Raw genomic sequence first — 22,108 nt, 5'->3', positions numbered from 1 at the left:
AAGGGCAGAGGCAGGTGGATCTCTGTGAGTTCGAGGCCAGTCTGGTCTACAGAGTGAGTTCCAGGACAACCAGAGTGCTTACACAGAGAAATCCTTTATCGGAAAAACAAGAACAAAAACAAAAAAAAATTTAAATATTTAAATGTATAGATATTTAAAGCAAAGCCCCAAATCATTAACTTGGGTGAACTCAGAAGGCGTGTGAGGAGTATGCAGCCACAAGAGGGCGCGAGGTTCACACTGAGAATCAGAGGAACGTTTTAACCAGGTCGCCCAGCTGGAGCCTTAACTTCCCAGGCTGAAATCAGTGCGCTGCCCTGCAGGCGCTTTGAGTTTTTGCCTTTCTGTTTTTTCTTACTGTCAAGAGAAAGCTGGATGACCTAAGATGACCTAGGATCCATTTACCCTGCTCATGTTAGGTGCTTCAGAGTCCAGAATTTTCTGGTGACAATAACAAGAACATGCCTTGGAATGGCCCCTCCACTTTGGAGGACAGTTTGGTCCATGGAATGGCTTGAATCGGTAACTCCCTGCCCACCAAAAAAGAACTCACCCCCAACCTACCTAGAAGGTGTGGATGTATTGTTATGTGAAAGGGGGGCTTTGTGGGTAAAAGGACAAGTGTCCGTAGAAGAGACAGGAGGGCACTTGGGAGGAGAGGGCTTTGTGAGGCTGGAGACAGAAGTTGGGGTGATGTAGCCAGTGGCCACCAGAAACTGGAAGAGGTCTAGAAAGACCCTTCTAGGAGGGTAGAAGGGGAGGAGGAGAGGAGAAGCGGAGGGGTGAGGAGAACTTGAGGGAATGGGATTGTTGAGATGGAGGAAGGACAGAGATGAGAGCAAGGAAAGAGAGATCATAATTGAGTGAGCCATTACAGAGTTAGCAGAAACCTGGCTCTAGAGAAATCCCCAGGAATCTACAAAGATGACCCCGCGTAAGACCCTAAGCAATAAAGGAGAGGGTGCCTGAACTGGCCCTGCCTTGTAGTCAGACTGATGAATATCTCAAATTTCACCATGGAACCTTCATCCAGCAACTGATGGAAACAGAGGTAGACACCCACATCGGAGCACTGGACCAAGCTCTCAAAGTCCAGTTGAAGAGTGGGAGGTGTGAGAATATGAACAAAGAGGTCAAGGTGAGAAAGGAGGTCAAGACCATGAAGGGTTCACTCACTGAAACAGTCTATCTGAGCTAATGGGAGCTCACCAACTCCAGCTGGACTGGGAAGGAACAAGCATAGGATCAAACTAACCCTCTGAGTGTGGCTGACACATTCAGTTGCATGGCTGGGGCAGGCTGAGGGGCCACAGCAGTTGCACCAGGATTATCTCTACTGCTTGGTCTGGCTTTTTTGTAACCTATTTTCTTTGGATGGATACGTTGCTCAGCCTAGATATAGTAGGGAGAAGGACCTTGGACCTTTCCCAAAGCAACGTGCCTTACCATCTCTGAGAAGTGGGTGGGGATGATAGGGGGATGTGGAGGGAATGGGAGGAGGGTAGGGAGTGGGAACTTGGATTAGTATGTATAATGAAAAAAAAATAGTTTGTTTTCTTTTAAAAAAAATAGGAAAAAAAAGAAAGAAGACCCTTCTAGAATATTCTGCAGAGCTGTTCTGGGTCACTATGACTTTCAAACATGGATTCTGGAAGAATGATACTGTAACTTTTTTCTTTTTTCTTTTTTTTAAATATTTATTTTTGAATATGAGTGCTCTGGTTGCAAGTATGCCTGCATGACAGAAGAGAGAATCAGACACTAGGTGTCGCCAGATTCCATGTGGTTGCTGGGAATTGAATTGGCTGGAAGAGCTACCAGTGCTCTTTTTTGTTTTTTTGAGACAGGGTTTCTCTGTAGCTTTGGAGCCTGTCCTGGAACTAGCTCTTGTAGACCAGGCTGGTCTCGAACTCACAGAGATCCGCCTGCCTCTGCCTCCCGAGTGCTGGGATTAAAGGTGTGCGCCATCACCGCCCGGCCCAGTGCTGTTAACTGCTGGGCCTGAGACTGTAACTTTTCAAGTCTCATAAACCATAAGCCTCTGATTGGTGGCTGTAGCCAATAAAGGAAGCTAAGACAGTCCATTTTATTTAATTGGTTACTTTTATTGGTTAATTTTTTAAGGTTACATTTTGTTTTTGAGGCAGCATTTCTCTGTGTAGAGCTGGCTCTTCTGGAACTTGCTCTCTATATACACCAGGCTGGCCTCAAACTCATTCCACCTGCCTCTGCTGGGATTAAAGGCATGTGCCACCATCACCCAGTGAGCCTCCTGTTTCTTTAGATATCACATATACAGTGTTTCTGCCTCTGCTGGAATTAAAAGCATGTGACACCATCAACCATTCTCTCTCTCNCTCTCTCTCTCTCTCTCTCTCTCTCTCTCTCTCTCTCTCTCTCTCTCTCTCTCTCTCTCTGTCTCCCTCTCTCTTTTAAATCACATATACAGTGCATGTCAGAAGAGGGCACCAGATCTCATTATATATGGTTGTGAGCCACCATGGAGTTGCTAGCAATTGAAGTCAGGACCTGGAAGAGCAGGCAGCACTTTCAACCCCTGAGTCATCTCTCCAGCCTCCTGTTTTTAGGCAGAGCAGACATAAGAACCTCTTGCAAGCCCACCGACTGGCGGCGGAAGGCCACCTGTGTCTCAGCACTGCCCCAGAAGCCACCATGGCCACAGCCTGGAACCTCACTCAGCGCGACAGCAGATTGAGTGAAGAATGATGGCTGCCACCCTACGATGGGCTTTCAGCTTCCGGCAGCTGCAGACAAGCTGGTGGTTGGGTTCAGCTGCTTCTCTTGGAGAACTGGGGCCACAGCTACCTGCTGAGCTCATGCACTTCTGCAGAGGATGGGCTTTCCAGGGAGGGCACTGGGAGCCATAGATGAGTGACAGCTCACCCTTCCCACGCCATTGGGTCACAAGTCTCTTCAGCTTCTCTGGTTTCCTTCGTGTAAACTGAAAGTCCTCAGCTCTACCCAAGAAAAAGGGGTCAACGAGATGGTTCTGTGGGTGAAGTGCTTGACTTTAAACCTGCTGCCGTGAGCTCAATTCCTGTGACCAACGAGGTAGAAGGAAAGGATTGCACTTTGTCCCCTGACCTACACACACACACACACACACAAATCAGTAAATTTACCGCATGTGTGTTTGTTTGTTTGTTTATTTTATTTTATTTTATTTTTCGAGACAGGATTTTTCGGAGTAGTCTGAGCAGTTCTGGGACTTGCTCTGTAGACCAAGTTTGCATTGAACTCACAGTGATCCACCTGCCTCTGCCTCCCAAGTGCTGGGATTAAAGACGTGTACCATCACCTGACTGTCTTTTTTTTTTGTTGTTGTTGTTGTTTTTTTTTTTTTGATACTTCTCATGTTCGGATTTGCCTCAAACTGTTTGTATCAGGATGAACTTGAGCTATGGAGTCTCTTGTGCCCTCCTCCCAAGTGCTGAGATTATAAACGCAGATTATAGACAGAGCCCCACCTCGAACTGCTTCCCCTGTCGTCTCTGAAATCCACAGAGTGTTCTCCTCTTGTTGTCCATCTCCCTGACTACCCACGGGAGTTCCAGGACCCAGTGGTCTCACATGACCCATGTCTCAGGTCCACAAGGCGGGGTGTGGGAGGAAAAGAGAGATGATGTCAGATTTCAAGCAAATAGAAAACAAAACAACACAGCATTAGTTAAGGCAGTAAAATGTGCTGGGCAGTGGTACTCAAGCTTTTAATCCCAGCACTCAGGAGGCAGAGGCAGGTGGATCTCTGTGAGTTCGAGGCCAGCCTTGTCTACAAGAGCTAGTTCCAGGACACCTAGGACTGTTACACAGAGAAAGCTTATCTCAAACAAACAAGTAACAACAACAACAAAAAAAAAAGAAGAAAAAAAAAAGAAAAAAGGACACTAAGATGTTTCTTTTGCTTTATTTTTAATTTAATTTAATTTTTATTTTAAATTTCCAGACAGGCTCTCATTTTGTGGCCCTTATAGACCTTGAACTCATAGGATTGATAGGATTAATGGTGCGTACCACACCTGTGACATTAGTTTAGTTTGTGTGTGTCCTTGCCAAGCAGTTCAGGTGACCTGGAATCTTTGATCCTCCTGCTTCAGGCTAAATTCAGTCTAAATGGCAGGATTACAGGAGTGTAAAGCAGTGGTTCTCAACCTGTGGGTCAGAGCCCCTTTGGGGGTCACATAACAGACATCCTGCATATCAGATATTTATATTATGATTCATAACAATAGAAAATTACAGTTATGAAGTAGCAATGAAAATATTTTATGGTTGGGCGGTCACCACACCATGGGGACTGTATTACAGGGTCTCAACACTGGGAAGGTTGAGAACCCCTGCTCTACCGGGGCTCATGAAGTCTAGTCTGGACTGGAACTTACCACACAGTGAAGATGACCTTGACCTCAGCCTGCTGAGTGCCGGGGTAGAATGCCCCACTACAGCAGACTTGATGTGGCCCCGGGAGTGGAACCCAGGGCCTCGTGCACGCTAGGCAAGCATTTCACCAGCCGAGCTATGATCCTGGCGTGCCGTGCTTTGGTTTTTAATATTTGAGACGAGGTCTCATTCTGCAGCCCAGGGTGATCTTCTGCTGCAGCCTCCTCCTGAGTGCTAGGGTTACATTGTGTGTTAGACCCAGCCCCCTCCCAAGACCTGGGTCATCGCTACAGCTCTGTGTGTGCTTTAGTTATAAAGGCTAACCTAGTTGGGAGCTGAGGACCTGAGTTTATTTGTTCTTTTTTTTTGGGGGTGTCTCTCTAGTATATATTCTTTTACTCTTTTGAAGATGACTGTGATCAGCAAAGACCTTACCATGAATATTACATTCATATGATTTCTCTCCAGTATGTGTTATTTTTTGACTTTGATGTATTTCATAACGAAGAAAGTCTTTATCATCTTGACCATATACATAGGGTTTCTCTCCAATGTGTGTTTTTTTAATGCATTTCAAGACGATTGTGATAACAAAAAACTTCATCACATTGCTTAATTTCACAGCATTTTTCTCTGCCATGTGTTTTTTCATTCCTTAGAAGATGAGTGTTACAAGACAAGACTTTACCACAGTGAGAATACACTGAAAACTTCTCTCCAGTTTGATTCCTTTCAATCCTTGCATGTCTTCTAGAACATTGACAATGCTCTTCGGTGTGAAGGTCTTCCCAAATGTATCCTATAGTAGTTAGGTTCCTGTAGGTCTCCAGCATCACACCTTTGTAGAGACTCTTCTGGGAAGGATTCAGCAAATCCCACTCTTCCTTAGTGAAGTTGATGTGCACACCATCATAGGTCACTGCCGTGTTGTGCTTCTCCATTTTGCCAAAGTTCTCAGCTCATCATCTCTCTACAACAGCAGCTGCACCCAAGATCAGGAATCCACTGGCGCCGGCTCCTCTTCAAAGCCAAGACTGAAGGCGGCTGCTATTTGTTCATTTTTAAAAATAATTTGTATTTATTTATTTATTTATTTATTTTGTTGGTTTTTCGAGACAGGGTTTCTCTGTCGCTTTGGAGCCTGTCCTGTAGACCAGGCTGGCCTCGAATTCACAAAGATCTGCCTGCCTCTGCCTCCCGAGTTCTGGGATTAAAGGTGTGTGCCACCACCGCCTGGCTATTTTATTTATTTTTATTTTATGTGCATTGGTGTTTTTCCTGCATGTGAGTCCGATCTTGGAATTCCAGAGAGTTGTGAAGAGCAGTCCGTGCTCTTAATCACTAAGCGATCTCTCTAGCCCCAAGGACCTGAGTTCAATTCCCAGCACACACGGTGGCTCACAACCATCTATAGTGGGATCTGATGTCCTCTTCTGGCATAAAGGTGTATATGCAGATAGAGCATTCATAAATAAATAAAAAAAATTTCAAAGAGGCTGGAGCTGTGGTTCCCATCCCTATTTTCTGGAACCCCAGGAACCCCAAGACTTCCTTTAGTTGAAGTAAAGCTCTCCTCAGATGGGGGAACCAAGGTCAGTAAAGGCAGCTGCGTCCACAAAGGAGAAGAGGCCCTGGAAATTGCTTTTTCCCCTTCCGGGGCCAGGGACTTCCTCCTTTTTCCATGCCAGACTTTTTTCCTCTGCTTGGGTGGCCCTGGGTGGTGCTGAGAGTTTTCTGGGTGAGCACCGGTGGAGGGAGCCCCAACTAGAATGGCCAGTGTGTGGCCAATGAGCACCTCAGAGGGACAAGACAGTCATTTCCTCTCAGCTGCCGGCATCTCTTCTTGAGGCTTTAAAAGGCACAGCCCAAGTGACAGGAGGGACCTTCAGGCAGCCATCGTGGTCACTACAGAACGCGGGAGGAGCCGGGACATGGTGAGTGGGTTCCTCCCCCCTCACTTTCCCTGTCTAACTCTGTCTGCCTTTGCTTGTCAAGCTCTCTTCATCTGCCCTCTCCCAACTGCATCCCAAGCTCTTATGCTGAGGATGGGATACGGCCAGGGACTAAGGACTTAAGAGCATCACCGCAGCCTCGCAGGGCTGGAGACCCGAGAAGGTTCTTCAGGACAGAAAACCCTGGCATTGGCTCTCCTAAATGAAGGGTTCTAGGAGTTGGGCGTGGTAGCTTACACCTGTAACCTGAGCCCTCAAGAGGCTGAGGCTGGGTGCTGCAGTTCGAGCCCAGCCTGGGCTACGTAGCGAGTTTCAGGTTACACTAGCTACACTGTGAGATACTGTGTTAAAAGACAACCAGGCTGGAGATAACAGCTCAGGGGTACGAGTGCTGGGTGGAGTGCTGCCAGGCCTGGGTCTACTTACCCGCACCCTGTAAAGCAGGGTGTGGCGGCACCTCCTGCTCTCGGGAGGTGGATGCATAGGAGTTGGAAGCTCAGTCTTACATAGTAATTTTGAGGTTAGTCAGGGCTACATGATACTCCTGTATCAGAAAAGCAGCAACAAAAATACAGTTTAGCAAACTGACCTTCGTGGTGGTGCACACCTGCTATCCCAGCTCTCAGGAGACAGGGGCAGGGGAAGCTCTCTGAGTTTGAGGCCAGCCTGGTCTACAGAGTGAGTTCCAGGACACCCAGGGCTACAGAACGAGAGAAACAAAAGCCAAGTCTTAACAGATTTGGAAGAACGGTCACGACTGGAGAAGTCGGAAGGGACTGACATCTAGAGTCCATGGCCCTCTTAGCGGGTCCTTTTTGTATGCCTGGGTCCTGAGGTTGCGGTATGGGGCTAGAAGAGTTGCGATTTGGCACCTCTGTTACAGAGGATATGACCTTGTTGCTTCATCCACACAAAAGAGGAAGTGCAAAACTCGATGACCAGGGAAGTTGCGGGCTTTCTTCATCCCTGAGTCCCCAGGTCATCCTCTGGTTTTGCCCTGAGCAACTGGGGTTTCCAGAACAGGGAGGTCTATGACTTACTGGTTTTTTCCTTTCTACACGATGTTCCAGAGCACAAAATCGCTCTATTGATTCTTGACCAGTAAAGTCCCTGATTTCAGCTGGGGTGTTGCTCTGGATTCTTAGGCCAGTTTTCTATGGTTAAGCCACACCCAACGTCCTCACTGGGGGATTCTAGGCAGGAGCTACACCACTGAGCCACACCCCAGCCCCTCATTGAGGGATTCTAGGCAGGGTCTCTACCACTGAGTCACATCCCCAGCTTCTGACTGGGGGATTCTAGGCAGGGGCTCTACCATTGAGCCACACCCCAGCCCCTCACTGAGGGATTCTAGGCAGGGGCTCTGCCACTGAGCCACACTTCAGCCCCTCACTGGGGGATTCTAGGTAGGGGCTCTACCACTGAGCCACACTGCAGCCCCTCACTGGGGGATTCTAGGCAGGGGCTCTACCCTGGAGCTGGATTTCAGTCCTTAATCTTTTAAGACAAGATGTCACTAGCTCAAGACAGTCTCAATCACATCATTTTCCTTCCTCAGCCTTCCCAGTGCTGGGATTATAGGCATGTACCACCACGCTCCCTCCTATACATAATTTTTCTTGCTTCTTTTGAATGAATAATTTTTAATTAGGCATTTATTGAGTGTTTACTGCATGCCAGTCATTTTGCTAAGCACTGCTGATTTATTACATAAGTAAACAATCACTATGTGGAGATACATAATATCCATATATTTCGAGAGCACCACAATCTTTTTTAACAGGCATGCGCTATCTCGTGGGAAGTTTCATTCCCTCTCAACAGAGATTTAGGCTCTTTTTTGTTTGTTTGTTTTTCTTTCTCTCTGTTTTTTTTTTTTTCTCTTTCAGAAAGAGGTTCACTACATAACCTTGTCTGTCCTGGAACTCTCTATGTAGATGAGGCTAGACTCAAATTCCCAGATGCTTGAGTTAAAGGTGTGCACCACCACACCGGCGCCCCTTCTTTAGGTAATACAGCCTTTCAAAGGAAGGCTTTTGGGATTCCTCCCCTATCTCTGCTCTTGCTAATAGAGATGATTTGGGAGGCTTCCTAGCTTATCTAGAGCCTCATGTTTCTTCATCTGTAGAGTAAGAATGGCCACAGTAGCAGCGCTATGGGGGCTGTCCTCTGTGCTAAATGAGATACTTGAAAAGAGTAGTGTATGCTGGTCACAGTGGTGCATAGCCTGTAATCCTAGCACTTGGGAGATAGAGGCAGGCAAATGGGGAATTCAAAGACAGCCGGGGCTATATGAGGCCTTGTCTCAAAAAAATAAAAAATAAAAAAATGAAAAAAAGAAAAGAAAAAAGGAAAAAAAAACATTTGAACTTAGGACCAAGAATCATAGACACTGTGCCCTCATGTTGCTGAGTTGCCCCTTGTTTCCAGTAACTAAGCTCATGCACCCAAACAGCTCCCAGTGCTCACACTCAGGCCCCCTGATGCTCAGTGAACATCCACGCAGCAGCCATCAGCCAACGGTTTCTCTCTAAGTTCAATTAAAATCACATTGAAGAGATCAGTCCCTTGGCTATTCCTGCGCCTTCTCCAACGATCAGTGCCCACACGTAGTGGTGGCTGACATTTTGAATCTCACACACAAGAGCATCTCCATCTCGTGGAAACACTTCTCAGGGAGGGAGCCCATCTTCTTTCTCCTGGATGTTTTCTGGACTCCTCTTAAATGTCCCCTTCCCATCCCGCTGCCTGTTCTCATCACAGTTTGTTGCTTTCTTTCTGCGTGGAGAGGGGATGTTTCCTGAGGCAAGAGCAGGTATAACTGGCTGGTTAATACCTGCTTGAAAAAGAACTAGTCTTGTTAGCTTCCCAAGAATTGCAGATTGGTTAGCACACATCTCTTCTTAGGCTGCCAGTAAACCCTCAAATAACTCCAATTCAGGGAGACTTGAGTCCCTTAAGCAAAATAAATAGAGTATTTGCATAGGACCTACATAATCCTCTACCCCATCTTCTCCAGACCCTTATTAATACCTTTGTGACCTAGATTTGTGAAAATCGTCCCATAAGAAACAGAACAAGAAGTCTGCACACGCATATTACACACGCCTCTCTTTCCTCACAGGATGTTTTTTGTTTATATACACACACATATATATGTATAAATGTATATGTAATGTATGTATGCATGTATGTGTGTGTATATCAATTACACACACGCACACACACATACACATATATATTGGTGGGTGACACTAGAACGTGAACCTGGGTCGTGTACATGCTAGACAAATATACTACCACTAAGCTACATCCCTAACTCTGTGCTATTATTACTAATTATTGTTATTTTGAAACAGACTCTCCTATAGCCCAGGCTGAACCTAGAACTCACTATGTAGCCAAGGATGGCTTTGCCTTCCTGTTCTGCTCCACCTTCCACCTCTGGAATATCCATGTGTAGACTTTGTCTTGTTGTATTCCTTAAGCAACTATTTTTATATCATTTATTTTTTTCATTTTTATAAGATTTGTTTTTATTTATGTGTACACTGGTATGTGTTTGCCGCACATGCGACGGTGCTCTCATAGGGCAAGAGATGGTGTTTGATCCCCTGGAGCGGGAGTTATAGGCAGTTGTGAGATTTCCTGTGAGATTCCCAGTGGTGCTGGGAAATGAAGTCAGGACCTCTGCAAAAACATCCAAAGCTTCTCATTGCCGAACCATCTTTCCATATCCTTCTTTTTCTTTCCCAATTATTTTTCTCTGTTTTTTTTTTCAAATATTGTTGACCTTATGATTAGCTGTGTCCACAGACATCATGGGACGCTGTATGGAGAGGACACGGGAGCTTGTACAGTACTGTTCATAGCACTGTGTATGGAGAGGACACGGGAGCAGCTCTCTTATCCCTGAGTGCCAGTCCCTTCCTCAGGGGTAACCATTAAAGTGTGTGAAGCTAGTCAGTGCGTACAGACGCGAGTGAGCACACACACACACACACACACACACACACACACACACACACACACAGGTCATTGTTCCTTTTATAGGTAATATACTTGTGCATTGCCCACTCTTATTTCTTATTTTTAAAATTTTTCCTTAGATATCAGAGATCTTTCTGTATCAGCTTATTAACAACTTCCTCATTTTTTTTAACAGTGACATAGTACTTTATTGCCTAGATGCCATCACTAGCTTGCACAACCCTTTGGTTAAGTACTTTGCATAGTTCCAAACTAACTCTCTCTCTCTCTCTCTCTCTCTCTCTCTCTCTCTCTCTCTCTCTCTCTCCCTCCCTCCCTCCCTCCCTCCCTCTTTCTTTCTTTCTCTCTTTCTTTCTTTCTTTCTTTCTTTCTTTCTTTCTTTCTTTCCTCCTTTTGTTTGTTTTATGTTTTGAGACAGTATTTGCGTAGCCCAGGCTGGCCTCAAACTCAAGATCCTCTTGCCTGAGCTTCTTGGGTGCTGGGAACGTAGGTGTCTGCCACACTCAGCCAGTCTCCCCCTTTGTGGGGACCCAGTCAAGGCCAAAGCTGTCCAGAGATGTTTGTATCTGGAAGCTCCAGGAAACCACAGAGCTTAGAATCAGCATCTTTTTCTCTGAGGACAGGGTGAGATTATGCCAGGAAGGGAGGTGGCCAGCCATCAAGTGTGAGAGATGGGGTTTAGAGAGATCCGCATCAGAGGTCTGAGTCATTGCAGCAAGAATGGCGAGATAATGAGGGGAGAAAGGGGGCTTCCTGTAGGGGAGGTGGGGTTGGGATGCCAGGGGATGGTTCCAAAGCCAGTATCCAGAGGGCTCATCCTCATCCTCAGCTGGTACAAGCCTGCTCCTCTCTTATATTAACTAAAACATTGGACCATCTCTCCCTCCCTCTCTCCATCACTTCCTTCCTAAGACAGAATCTCACTGTCTGGCTCTGGCAGTACGGGAACTCACCATGTCAAACATGCTGGCTTTAAACTCACAGAAATCCATCTGGCTCTGTCTCCTGAGTGCTGAGATTAAAAACAAGTATCATGCCAGGTAGTGGTGGTGGCACACTCCTTTAATCCCAGCACTCAGAAGGTAGAGGCAGGTGGATCACTGTGAGTTTGAGGCCAGCCTGGTCTACAGAGTGAGCTCCAGGACAGCCAGACTCAAAGGACAGATCAAAAGCATGTGTCGTCATATCTGGCATCTGTCTATCATTTTAAACAAAGAGAAAATTTCATAAAACTTTTTCTTGAGGCATTCTCATGTGGCCCAGACTGGCATGGGGCTCACTCTGAGCTGAGGATAACTTTGAACTTCTGAACCTCTTGCCTCCATATCTCAAACTATGGGGTGTGAGCCACTATTTCTAGTTTTATATTGTCCTGGGTTTGGAGCCCAGGACTTCATGAATACTAGACAAGTGCCTTACCCACAGTCCCAGGCTCACTCCTCCCCGGCGAGATTGGGTTTCTTCTAATACGGGCTAGCATTGAATGCTTCCCCATCTTGTGTCCAGGTCCTGAATGCCATGAGCCACCAAGCCTGGTTTGAGAGAAGATCTTTTAAAGCAGTGGTCCTCAGCCTTCCTTATGCCGCAGTGCTTTTCATTCAGTTCCTCATGTTGTGGTGACTCCAACCATAAAATTATTTTCATTGTTACTCCATAACTGTAATTTTGCTACTGTTATAAATCATAATGTAAATATCTGTGTTCTCCAATGACCTTAGGAGACCCCTGTGAAAGGGTCGTTCAACCCCGGAAGCGATCCGCATGTTGAGAACTCGCTGTTTTAAAGGAAAACCACAAATCCACAAGACATCCATCACTGTTCTCAAAGGCCACATTGCCCAATACACTTACACATCATGGTCACACTGTCACTCTGTGTCAACACTGACACCCTGTAGGAACCCACCCGCTGGGCATGCCAACCACAGAGCGAAGCTTCGCTTCCAATAACGAGGTGTTTTGAAATAGATGACATTGTCCTTTCTTTATTTCAACTTTGGATATTGGTCCAAATTCAGGGCACACATCTGTAATCCCAGCACATGGGAGGTGGAGGCAGGAGGACCCGTAGTTTAAGGCTATCTTCAGCTGCATAGTGAGTTTAAGTTTTGAAACCAGCCTGGGGTATAGCAGACTCTCAAAAAAAAAAAAAAAAAACAATAAAGGAACAACAACAACAGTAACAAAATCATTTGTGTGTGTGTGTGTGTGTGTTCGTATGAGAGAGAGTTAATGTCTGGCCACATAGCTCATGCTGAGCTTGAATGCATGACAATCCTCATACACATTTTGATTCTTTAAAATATTTCACTAGGAGCTGGAGAGAAGGCTCAACAGTCTAAAGTTGTTGGCGGAGGACTGGAGTTCATTCCCCGGCTCCTATGTAGAGTAGCTCACAACTACCTGTAGTTCCAGGGGTTCCAATGCCCTCCTCTGACCTCCCAGGGCACCTGCAGTAACATGCACGCGCACACACACACACACACACACACACACAAACATATAATTAAAAAAATCACATCAAGGGTGCGATGGCTTCGCAGGTAGCCTGGAGAGCTGACTTCTGTCCCGGAACCCACATAAAGGTTGAGCAGGGAGCAGGCCCCACAAAGCTGTTGTCTGGCTTCCATGTGTATGCTAACACATGCACAGACACATACATAGACAATAATAAATAAAAACATCTCATTGGTCAGGCACAGTGACGCACACCTTTAATCCCATCTCTTGGGAGGCTGAGGCAGGTGGATCTCTGTGAGTGTGAGGCCAGCCTGGTCTACAGAGTGAGGCCCTGTCTCAACTCTGTCCCCACTCCCTCAGCATCATATTGAAGTTCGGGTTTGGTAGGTCTTTCCTGTACACTCATCACTTGGACACTTGGCATGATTTCAGCCTAAGCTACAGAGTGCGTTTAAGACCAGCTTGGATAATTTACAGAGACCCTGTGTCAAAATAAAAACTACAAATGGCTGGTTATATAGACCTTCAGTGTCCCCATGGTAAGGCTGAGACTCAGAAAGATGGGGCAGTGTCCCAGTTTCCCGGGGGCGTGTCTGCTAACTCACGCACTGTCTACCTCTTTGATTCTGCTTAGGACCCCATGAACAAGAACACCACTGAGGACAATTATGACTACCCTTCTGGGACCCTAGACCCCAACATACCTGTGGACGGGCCTGTGATACAGCAGTTGCAGCCTGGGGATATTGTAGGCCTGATCATCTACTCGGCTGTGTTCCTGGTGGGAGTTCCTGGGAATACCCTGGTGGTGTGGGTGACAGCTTTCGAAGCCAAACGTACCATCAATGCCATCTGGTTTCTGAATCTGGCGGTGGCCGACCTCCTGTCATGCTTGGCTCTGCCTGTCCTGTTCATTGCCGTTATAAAGTACGGGGACTGGCCCTTCGGCCCCCAGGCCTGCTCAATTCTGCCCTCACTCATTCTGCTCAACATGTACGCCAGTATCCTGCTGTTGGCCACCATTAGTGCTGATCGTTTCCTGTTGGTCTTCAACCCCATCTGGTGTCAGAAGGTCCGAGGGCCTGGCCTGGCGTGGATGGCCTGCGCAGTGGCCTGGGTCTTAGCTCTGCTCCTCACCATCCCGTCCTTCATATTCCGTCAGGTGTACAAAGACCCCTACTCAACCAAGTTGTTATGTGGTGTCAACTACGGTAAGGATGGCTTCCACAAGGAGAGGGCTGTGGCCCTGCTGCGGCTGATCCTGGGTTTCGTGTTGCCTCTGCTCACACTCAATATGTGCTACACGTTCCTTCTTCTACGGACCTGGAGCCGCAGGGCCACGCGCTCCACCAAGACGCTCAAGGTTGTGGTGGCCGTGGTCACCTGTTTCTTTGTCTTCTGGCTGCCCTACCAAGTAACGGGGATCATGATAGCTTGGCTGCACCCGTCCTCGACCACCTTCAGGAATGTGCAGAAGCTGAACACCCTGTGCGTATCCCTGGCCTACATCAACTGCTGCGTCAACCCTATCATCTATGTTGTGGCTGGCCGGGGCTTCCATGGGCGGCTTCGCAGGTCACTTCCCAGTATCATCCGCAACGCACTCTCGGAGGACTCCGTAGCCAGGGACAGCAAGTCTTTCACTCGGTCCACGATGGATACTTCAACCCAGAAGAGTCAGGCAGTGTAGAGTAGATGCCACCACTACCCCTTCTGTTCCTTCTCCAGCCCTCCTCTCTCTCGTTTCCTCCTCCTTTTTATCTTCTGCTTCCTTCTCTTTTTTCTTTTCCTCCTCCCCCTCGCTCTCCCCTTCTTCTTTTGTGAGACTCTCTCTAAGTTGCCCTGGCTAGCCTTGAACTCAGGATCCTCCTGGATTCTGGGATTATAAGCATAAATTCCTTCAAAGAAAAATATCATACTGATTAAGGTATTACTTGGCTTTCTTTTTTTTTCCCCTCCAACATAGGGTTTCTCTGTAGTTTAGGAGCCTATCCTGGAACTCACTCTGTAGATCAGGCTGGCCTCGAACTCACAGAGATCCACCTTTCTCTGCCTCCCAAGTGCTGGGATTAAGGGTGTGTACCTCCAATACCTGGTCATGTTATTTATTATTATCCTTTTTTTTTTTATGATACTGGGGATTAAAGTCGGGGCTCACAAATGCCACTCAAGTAAATTACCACTGAGCTATATAGCCCTAGACTCCAGGGAACCAGTAACCACCACTTACCTTTTCTTTCTTTTCTTCTTCTCTCTCTCTCTTTCTTTTTTCTTTTTCTTTTCTTTGACACAAGGTCTCATGTAGCCAAGTGCTGTGCTCTAGGCCTGTGTTACGGTGTCCAAGCCATCCCTTATCCCTACAGTGCTGTCTCCTCGTGAGTGGTGTTAGGTGGAAGCCAAGCTTTGCAAAGACAGCTGTGTGTGTCTTGTATGATAAAGACTTTTTAAAAAGGTATAAAAATGTGTTATTTAATCGTGTAAAGCATTTATTTATTTATTTATTTATTTATTTATTTATTTATTTATTTAATAGGGGGTGGTCCTGGGCACATGCCACGTCTTATAATTTATTTAAAAATTGGTGGGAAGAAGGAACGCCATACAACAGGGTTCACATGGGAGGTTTATTGGAAGAGAAAGGGCAGAAAAGGAACTTGCTCTCAGTGGTTGCAGTTGAGGATGTATCCTGTCAGGACCCCAAGGGCAGGCCAGTTCAGTGCCTGAATAGTATGTGTGGAGGTCAGAGGACAAGGTGTTGGAATTGGTTCTCTCATTTCAACCATGAGGGTCCTGGGAATTGAACCCAGGCCATTAGACTTGTGAGCAGGTGCCTTTTGCTGCAGAGCTATATGGTCAGCCGTAAATGTACTCTTTTATAACGTGTAATCTCTGTTTAGATTACAAGTGCGCGCGAGTGTGTGTGTGTGTTGGTTAGAACGAGGCAATCGGGTGAATGGTTTTGAATTATCTGGTCAGCACACTAAAAAAGGGAAGAAGAAAGATTCAATAAGAGAAAACCTGGGCGTGTGGGTGCAAGTCTCAGGGACCAGAACTGGCCATGAGAAACCAGCCTGGATGACCCAGGGAGATTCCTCTCACCAAGTCCACACAAACAATAAATAATGAAAAATTCTGGAGTTTGGCTCTGCTAGGTCATCCTTCTTCCTGGTGGATATGACCGCTGGTTTCTACCCATGTGCTGGCGACACTTTTATATGGTGACAGAAATGTCACCAGGACTTTTTTTTTTGAGGCAGGGTTTTCTGTGTAGCTGGCCTGGAACTCAGGGATCCACCTGTCTCTGTCTCCTGAGTGCTGGGATTAAAGGCGTGAGCCACCACATCCGTCTCTATTCTATTTTTTTTTTTTTGGATGGCCACTATGGGTTGAAACTTGTTTTTGAGACAGGCTCTCATTCAGGCTGGTCTCAGGCTGGCTATATAACTGAGTCTGGTCTTGAACTTGTGATCCTCCTGCCTCCACCTGCCACAGGGCGGGATTAAAGGTGTGTCCCCAACCCCACAAGACTTGTCTCACTCTTGTGATTTTCTCACTCCTGACCTCTCCACCTGCTCACCCCTGTCCCAGATGTCCTTCTACAAACCTCTTCCTCTTCAGCTTCTCCATTCCAGGAAAAACCACACTGGCCACCTGCTCACCCACACCCTTTTGGCCTACCCAGTGGAGACCCAAACCTTCCTCCTACCACACACCCGGGTGCTCCGGGTCCTCTGTCTTCTCCCCCTAGGGTCTCCTCCTTTCAGGGAGTCCCCTGTGACCACTCCCACCCTGCTTCCCACCCACAGTCTTCGTTCCTGGACACTTTTGAGCTTCCTGGTTTAGAGCATACGTAGCAGTGGCTCAGCTCCTTCCCAGCTCCATCCAGAAGATGCTGTTTTAAGAGCTGTGCCTGCGCAGGGGTGGGGGCCTAGGAAGATGGATCAGCGATTAAGAGCACGCATTCCTTTAGAGCAGTGATCCTCAACCTATGGGTCACGACCCCTCTTACAAACCCCTATCTCCAAAAATATTTTTAATTTATTTATTTTTATTTTATGTGCATTGGTGTTTTGCCATAGGTGTCAGGTCACTTGGAATTGGAGTTGCAGACAGTTGTGAGATGACATGTGGGTGCTGGGAACTGAACCCAGGTCTTCTGGAGGACCAGTCAGTGTTCTTAACCACTGAGCCATCTTCCTAGTCCCCTCCAAAAATGTTTACATCATAGTTCATAACACTAGAAAAATTAGTTATGAACTGGGCGGTGGTGGCATATGCATTTAATCCTAGCACTCGGGGGGGGGGGCAGAGGCAGGTGGATTTCTGTGAGTTCGAGGCCAGCCTGATCTACAAGAGCTAGTTCTAGGACAGGTACCAAAACTACAGAGAAACCCTGTCTTGAAAAACCCAAAAAAAAAAAAAAATTAAAGTTATGAAGTAGCAATAAAAATAATTTTATGTTTGGGAGTCACCACAACAAGGGACTGTATTAAAAGGTCACAGCATTCATTAAGAAGTTCCCAATATCACATAGTGTCTCCTAATGGTCTGTAATGGCCTCCATGCACACCAAGCACATGCGTGGTGTACAATCATACATGGAGGCAAAACACCCATACATATGACACAAAAATAAATACTTAAAAAGAAGGGCTGGAGAGATGGCTCAGTGGTTGGGAGCATTGCCTGCTCTTTCAAAGGTCCTGAGTTCAATTCCTGGCAACCACATGGTGGCTCACAACCATCTGTAATGAGGTCTGGTGCCCTCTTCTGGCCTGCAGACATACACACAGACAGAATATTGTTTACATAATAAATAAATAAATATAAAAAAGAGAGAGAGAGCGAGCTGGATCCAGGGCAGGATGTATTTCACCAGGTAGAATGCTTGCCTAGCATGCATGGAGCCTGGGGTTCAGTTGCCAACACTGAATAACCCCTTCTGTCACTGAATGGTGGCAGGGCGTGGTGGTACACACCTTTAATTCCAGCACACCAGCCACAGAAGCAGGCAGATTTCTGGGAGTCTGTGGCCAACCTGGTCTCATAGTGAGTTGCAGGTCAACTAGGGATACATAGGTCTCAAAACAAAACAAAACAACACACACACACACACACACACACACCCCTGCATGATGGCGCACACCAGTAATCTGAATACTTAGGAGGTGGAAACTGGAGGCTCAGTTGTTCAAGGTCTTCCTCTACTACACAGTGAGTTTGTGGATAGCCTCGGTTACACGAGACCCTCCTGTCTGTCTCAAACAAAAACCAAAAAAAGCCTAGCCAGGCTTGATACACACAGGCATGGTGACACACAGTTTTAATCAGAGCACTTGGAAGACAGAGACTGGTGGATTTCTGTGAGTTTGGGCCACATAGAGAGACACTGTTTCAAAAACAAAATAAAACAAAAAGAAGGGCTGGAGAGATGGGTCAGTGGTTCAAGAGCACTGGCTGCTCTTCCAGGGACTCCAAGTTAGGTTCCTAGCACCCACGTGGTGGCTCACAACTGTTTGTAACTCCAGTTCCAGGGGATTTGATGCCCTTTTCTGGCTTCCACAGGCATGCATGTAGTTTACAGATATATACATAGACAAAACACTCATGCACCATAGGGTAAAAAGAAATTAATCTAAAAAACCCCTCCCAAAAGGTCTGGACATACAACAGATCATGGTCATAGAGGGGATCCAGGTGGTAACCCCAGACAACTGGGGGTTAACCATCCCTGACCCAAACAGAAGTTGGCAGAGTGTCCAGGGGATTGCCAAACATGTGGCCTGTGGAATCTGCTCTGTCAACAGGGCTTGGAAGGGGAAGTGACCAGGAAAGGAAGTGGGCTGAGAGCTTGGTGGACTCTATTGCGTATTCTCTCCTCCCCCAGTCCCATTCTTCTGCACACTTCGGTTCTGCATACCCGTCTGCTCTTCAGATGCAGGGCTGCAAAGTCTGGGGCCTTCCCTTGTTCTGGTGACCTCTGGGAGCCTCAGAGGAAGCCATTGCACTGTATTAGAGTCTTCTGGGAGAGGGCACAGTGAGCAAAGTGCTTGCCATTCAAGCATAAGGACATGAGTTCCAGCCCCAGACTCTGAGTACAAAGGTAGGCACAGTGGCATGCACTTGTAGCCTCGGCACAGGGGAGGTGGATCTCTAGGGCTTGCAGCTGGCCTAGGCTGATCCCATGGAGAGCCCCTGTCTCAAAAACCAAGGTGGGAGGAAAGGAGGGGCCTAGAAAGGTGGTTCAAAGGTGTGTGTCACCATGCCCAGTAGCAAGTGTTCTAAATAGCTGTAGCTCCACCTTCTGTGTATATATTTTATTAATCTATCTAAGATAACATTTTGATGGTAGCCAGCAGCTGGAGCAGTAAGCTAGTGATCACATTTTCACCCACAGAATATAGAGAAAGGATTCAGGAAGTGAGGTAAGAATATTTTTGGTTGTGAGCCTAGCCTTTAATGGCTGAGCCATCCCTCCAGGCCGTGAGGTAAGAATATAAAAACCCCCAGAGCCCACCCTCTTGGGGATTCTAGGCAGGGGCTCTACCACTGAGCCACACCCTCAGTCCCTCACTGGGGGATTCTAGGCAAATACCCTAACGTCGAGCCAGACTTCAAGACTTCTATCATCTTGGCACAGTTATTGACCAGGTAAGTTCCCGCGAAATTCTATTGGAGGTGTAGGGAACACAGTGGCCTCTCAGGATGAGAGAGGCCTCGATCAGATCACAGAGTTTGCAGCTCTTGACCCAGAAGCAGCTTCCTCTAGCAATGTGACTTAACATTCCAAAAACCAACAGAAGAATTCATGACCACATCCCCTGAAGTGCTTAAGCATGGCTAGGAGAGAAATATGACCATCAAAAACTGCTGAGTGAAGGGATTCCAACGTTAGGGCTGAGGCCATTTCTTTTTTTGTTTTTGTTTTTTTCAAGATAGAATTTCCCTGTCCTGGAACTTGCTCTGTAGACCAGGTTGATCTTGAACTCAGGGACCCAACACGGATCCTCTGCCTCCTGAATGGTGGACCTAAAGACCCAAGCCACCACCGCCTGGTGAGGCTTAGCCTCTAAAGCCTATACCGTGTGTGGGTGTGTCTTTAAAGATAGGGGAAGTTGAGGCAGGCAAATCTGTAAGTTTGAGGTCATCACAGGCTACAGTACAAGATCCTGTCTCAAAACAAGACAAAACCAAAAACAGCCACTATGGTCAACTTCTTTTTTTGTTGTTACTATTTTTTTCTTTTTTGTTTTAAGTCTGCAAGCACACAGGCCTGAGAATTCAGTTTGCATATGAATGTCAGAGAACAGCCTTAATCCTAGACCTTCAGCTTCTGTTTTGTTTGGGACAGTCTCTTGTTGCTTGCAGTGGCAGAGGTTGGGCTAGCTAGGCCCACATGTTTCCAGGGATTCTCCTGTCTCCCCTGACTATCTCTCTCTATGAACGCTGGAGTTACATGCATATAATCCTGCACTTGACTTTTATGTGGGTTAGAAATTCAACCTTAGGTCCACATGCGTGTGTGACAAGCATGTTCCCACCCACCCATCTCTGGCTCCGTCTGTGTTCTGCAACAGTGCCTTGCTGTGTAGACCAGACTGGTCTCCAGCTTGAGATTTTCCTTGCCTCTACCTCCAGAGTGCTGGAATGACAAGTGTGTTCTCTCACGTCTGCTATGTCTGCATACCTACAGGTGAAAAACCCAAGGCCCAGAGAAGGACAGGACTTGCAATTTTAGGTTTCATGGAAGCCTCAGGGCCTGGGCTTGACTTCTTGATCTTTCTGAGTAGGGTTAACACTGGGCTATCTTCCTCAGAACGTTTGAGGAAGGAAAAATCTTTAAGAGTCTGTAGCTCAGGCAGGAGAGGCAGAGAAGAGAGCAGGACGTCAGGAGAGGGTCAGCTGGCAGCTAGTGTTTACTGTGGAACCTTAGGGGCCCTTCAGGGCGGAGGGTGGGTGAGAGGTAGTTTCAAAGATAGCCCTTTAGGCCTCGTGGTTTACAGTCCACACAGATCTGGCTTCCAGGAAACTGGTGACGGTGAGACTAAGGGAGGAGACACTGTCCAGCTCTCCACACTTTAAGCTTTTCCAACCTTAATCTGTGACTCACTGGAGGAAGAAGAGACAAATATTTCCCTGAGGCTGGGAGGAGGCCACGCCCATTTTTCCTGGTTTAGGTTTAATAGGGTCCTCCGAGAATCCCGTAGGAACCAGGGAAACGGGTGGGAGCCAGGGAAACGGGTGGGAGCGCTGAGACTCACCAGCTACTGCTGAGACCGGCCAGCTCCCGTCCCTGGTGGAGAGACCCTGGGCCTCCCAGCAGCTGCTGTGGTCTGACGTTGCGCTTGTAAGCTGCATTTGGCTAATTTGAGACCAGTTGGAAGAGAAGGTAAGGAAGGAGGCATGAGGGAGGGTGAGAGGAGTGGAGAGTTTCATGATTTTGGCTTCCTAGAAGCATTCACTTTATAACCTTGAGTCAGAATTAGAATTCCAGATGGATATTTGATTTTTTTTTTTCTGAGACACGCTCCCATGTTGCGCAGGCTGACCTCAAATTCACTGGTGTGACTGAGAATGATCTTGAAGGCGCGATTGTCCTGCCTCACCTGAGTGCCAGGATTGCAGATAAGCGCTGTGGTACTCAGTTGATGCGGGGCTTGGGACGGTACAGCAGCGTTCTACCACACCCTTAGCCCTCCAGATAGGAATTATCCTCGCGGCTCGGGAAAGCACGTCAGGGCCCCAGTTACGTGCTGCTAGCTAGGTCAGCACAGTAAAAGATAAGATAGGTAACTGTGTCCCGTTCTGTAGTGCAGGATACCCTGACCTTCAGGGATCCTCAGGTTGGAGCCAGTCCTCCTAAAGTCAGTGTGCCTGGCGAGCAAGCCCTCGCCATATTCCCTGTTCCTGCTTCCTTGGACAGCAAGGGTCACTTTTGGTCAAAGGTGAATTTACTCAGGTACGTGGAGGTGTGCACGGGTGGTAACTAGACAGCTCGGGGCTTCTGGTAAACTGAGCACATTCTGTAAGTGTTACCTGAGTCCGTTTCCAGCGTCAGAATATTGCCAGTCTGATTCTTATTTCTAACACAGAGGCACTCTCCTCACATTTTTGTATTATTTTTTTCTTTATAAGTATTTTATTGTTGGGCGGTGGTGGTGCATGCCTTTAATCCCAGCACTCGGGAGACAGAGGCAGGTGAATCTCTGTGAGTTCGAGGCCAGCCTAGTCTACAAGAGCTAGTTCCAGGACAGGCTCCCAAGCTACAGAGAAACCCTGTCTTGAAAAACCAAAAAAAAAAAAAAAAA

At 47.1% G+C, this 22,108-nt stretch overlaps 3 protein-coding genes across 5 annotated transcripts in view; 2 read left to right on the top strand and 1 right to left on the bottom strand.

The window, feature by feature from the left end:
• Nucleotides 1–4,961: 4,961 nt before the first annotated feature.
• LOC126493315 (zinc finger protein 431-like) lies at nt 4,962–5,349 on the bottom strand. Its single transcript, XM_050130273.1, has one exon. It carries the CDS (start codon nt 5,337–5,339, stop codon nt 4,962–4,964), a length of 378 nt encoding a protein of 125 aa, XP_049986230.1. The 5' UTR covers nt 5,340–5,349.
• A 777-nt stretch (nt 5,350–6,126) lies between these two features.
• On the top strand, nt 6,127–15,273 carry C5ar1 (complement C5a receptor 1). The gene is made up of 2 exons (XM_050130323.1): nt 6,127–6,332; nt 13,435–15,273. The coding sequence occupies exons 1-2, from the start codon at nt 6,330–6,332 to the stop codon at nt 14,488–14,490; spliced, it is 1,059 nt and encodes a 352-aa protein (XP_049986280.1). The 5' UTR covers nt 6,127–6,329; the 3' UTR covers nt 14,491–15,273.
• Nucleotides 15,274–18,757: 3,484 nt separating this feature from the next.
• The window catches only part of C5ar2 (complement C5a receptor 2), a 13,527-nt gene continuing 10,176 nt past the window's right edge, over nt 18,758–22,108 (top strand). The window contains exons 1-2 of one of the 3 annotated variants that reach the window (XM_050130316.1): nt 20,989–21,189; nt 21,612–21,759. The gene's annotated coding sequence lies outside the window, so the exon portion shown is untranslated. Of the gene's footprint in view, nt 18,904–20,987; nt 21,190–21,611; nt 21,760–22,108 lie in introns of those variants that run through there. The other 2 variants (XM_050130319.1, XM_050130317.1) reach the window with 2 other exon arrangements.

This window comes from Alexandromys fortis, unplaced genomic scaffold (assembly GCF_014885135.2).
Source record: "Alexandromys fortis isolate MF-2015 unplaced genomic scaffold, M_Fortis_MF-2015_v1.1 scaffold_325, whole genome shotgun sequence".
NCBI lineage: Eukaryota > Metazoa > Chordata > Mammalia > Rodentia > Cricetidae > Alexandromys > Alexandromys fortis.
The sequence above is the reverse complement of the archived record's forward strand: the minus strand, read 5'-3'. Positions and strand labels throughout refer to the sequence as shown.

Coding starts and splice junctions, on each gene's coding strand:
- LOC126493315 (XM_050130273.1), bottom strand. CDS start 5,339: ATGGAGAAGCACAACACGGCAGTGACCTATGATGGTGTGCACATCAAC.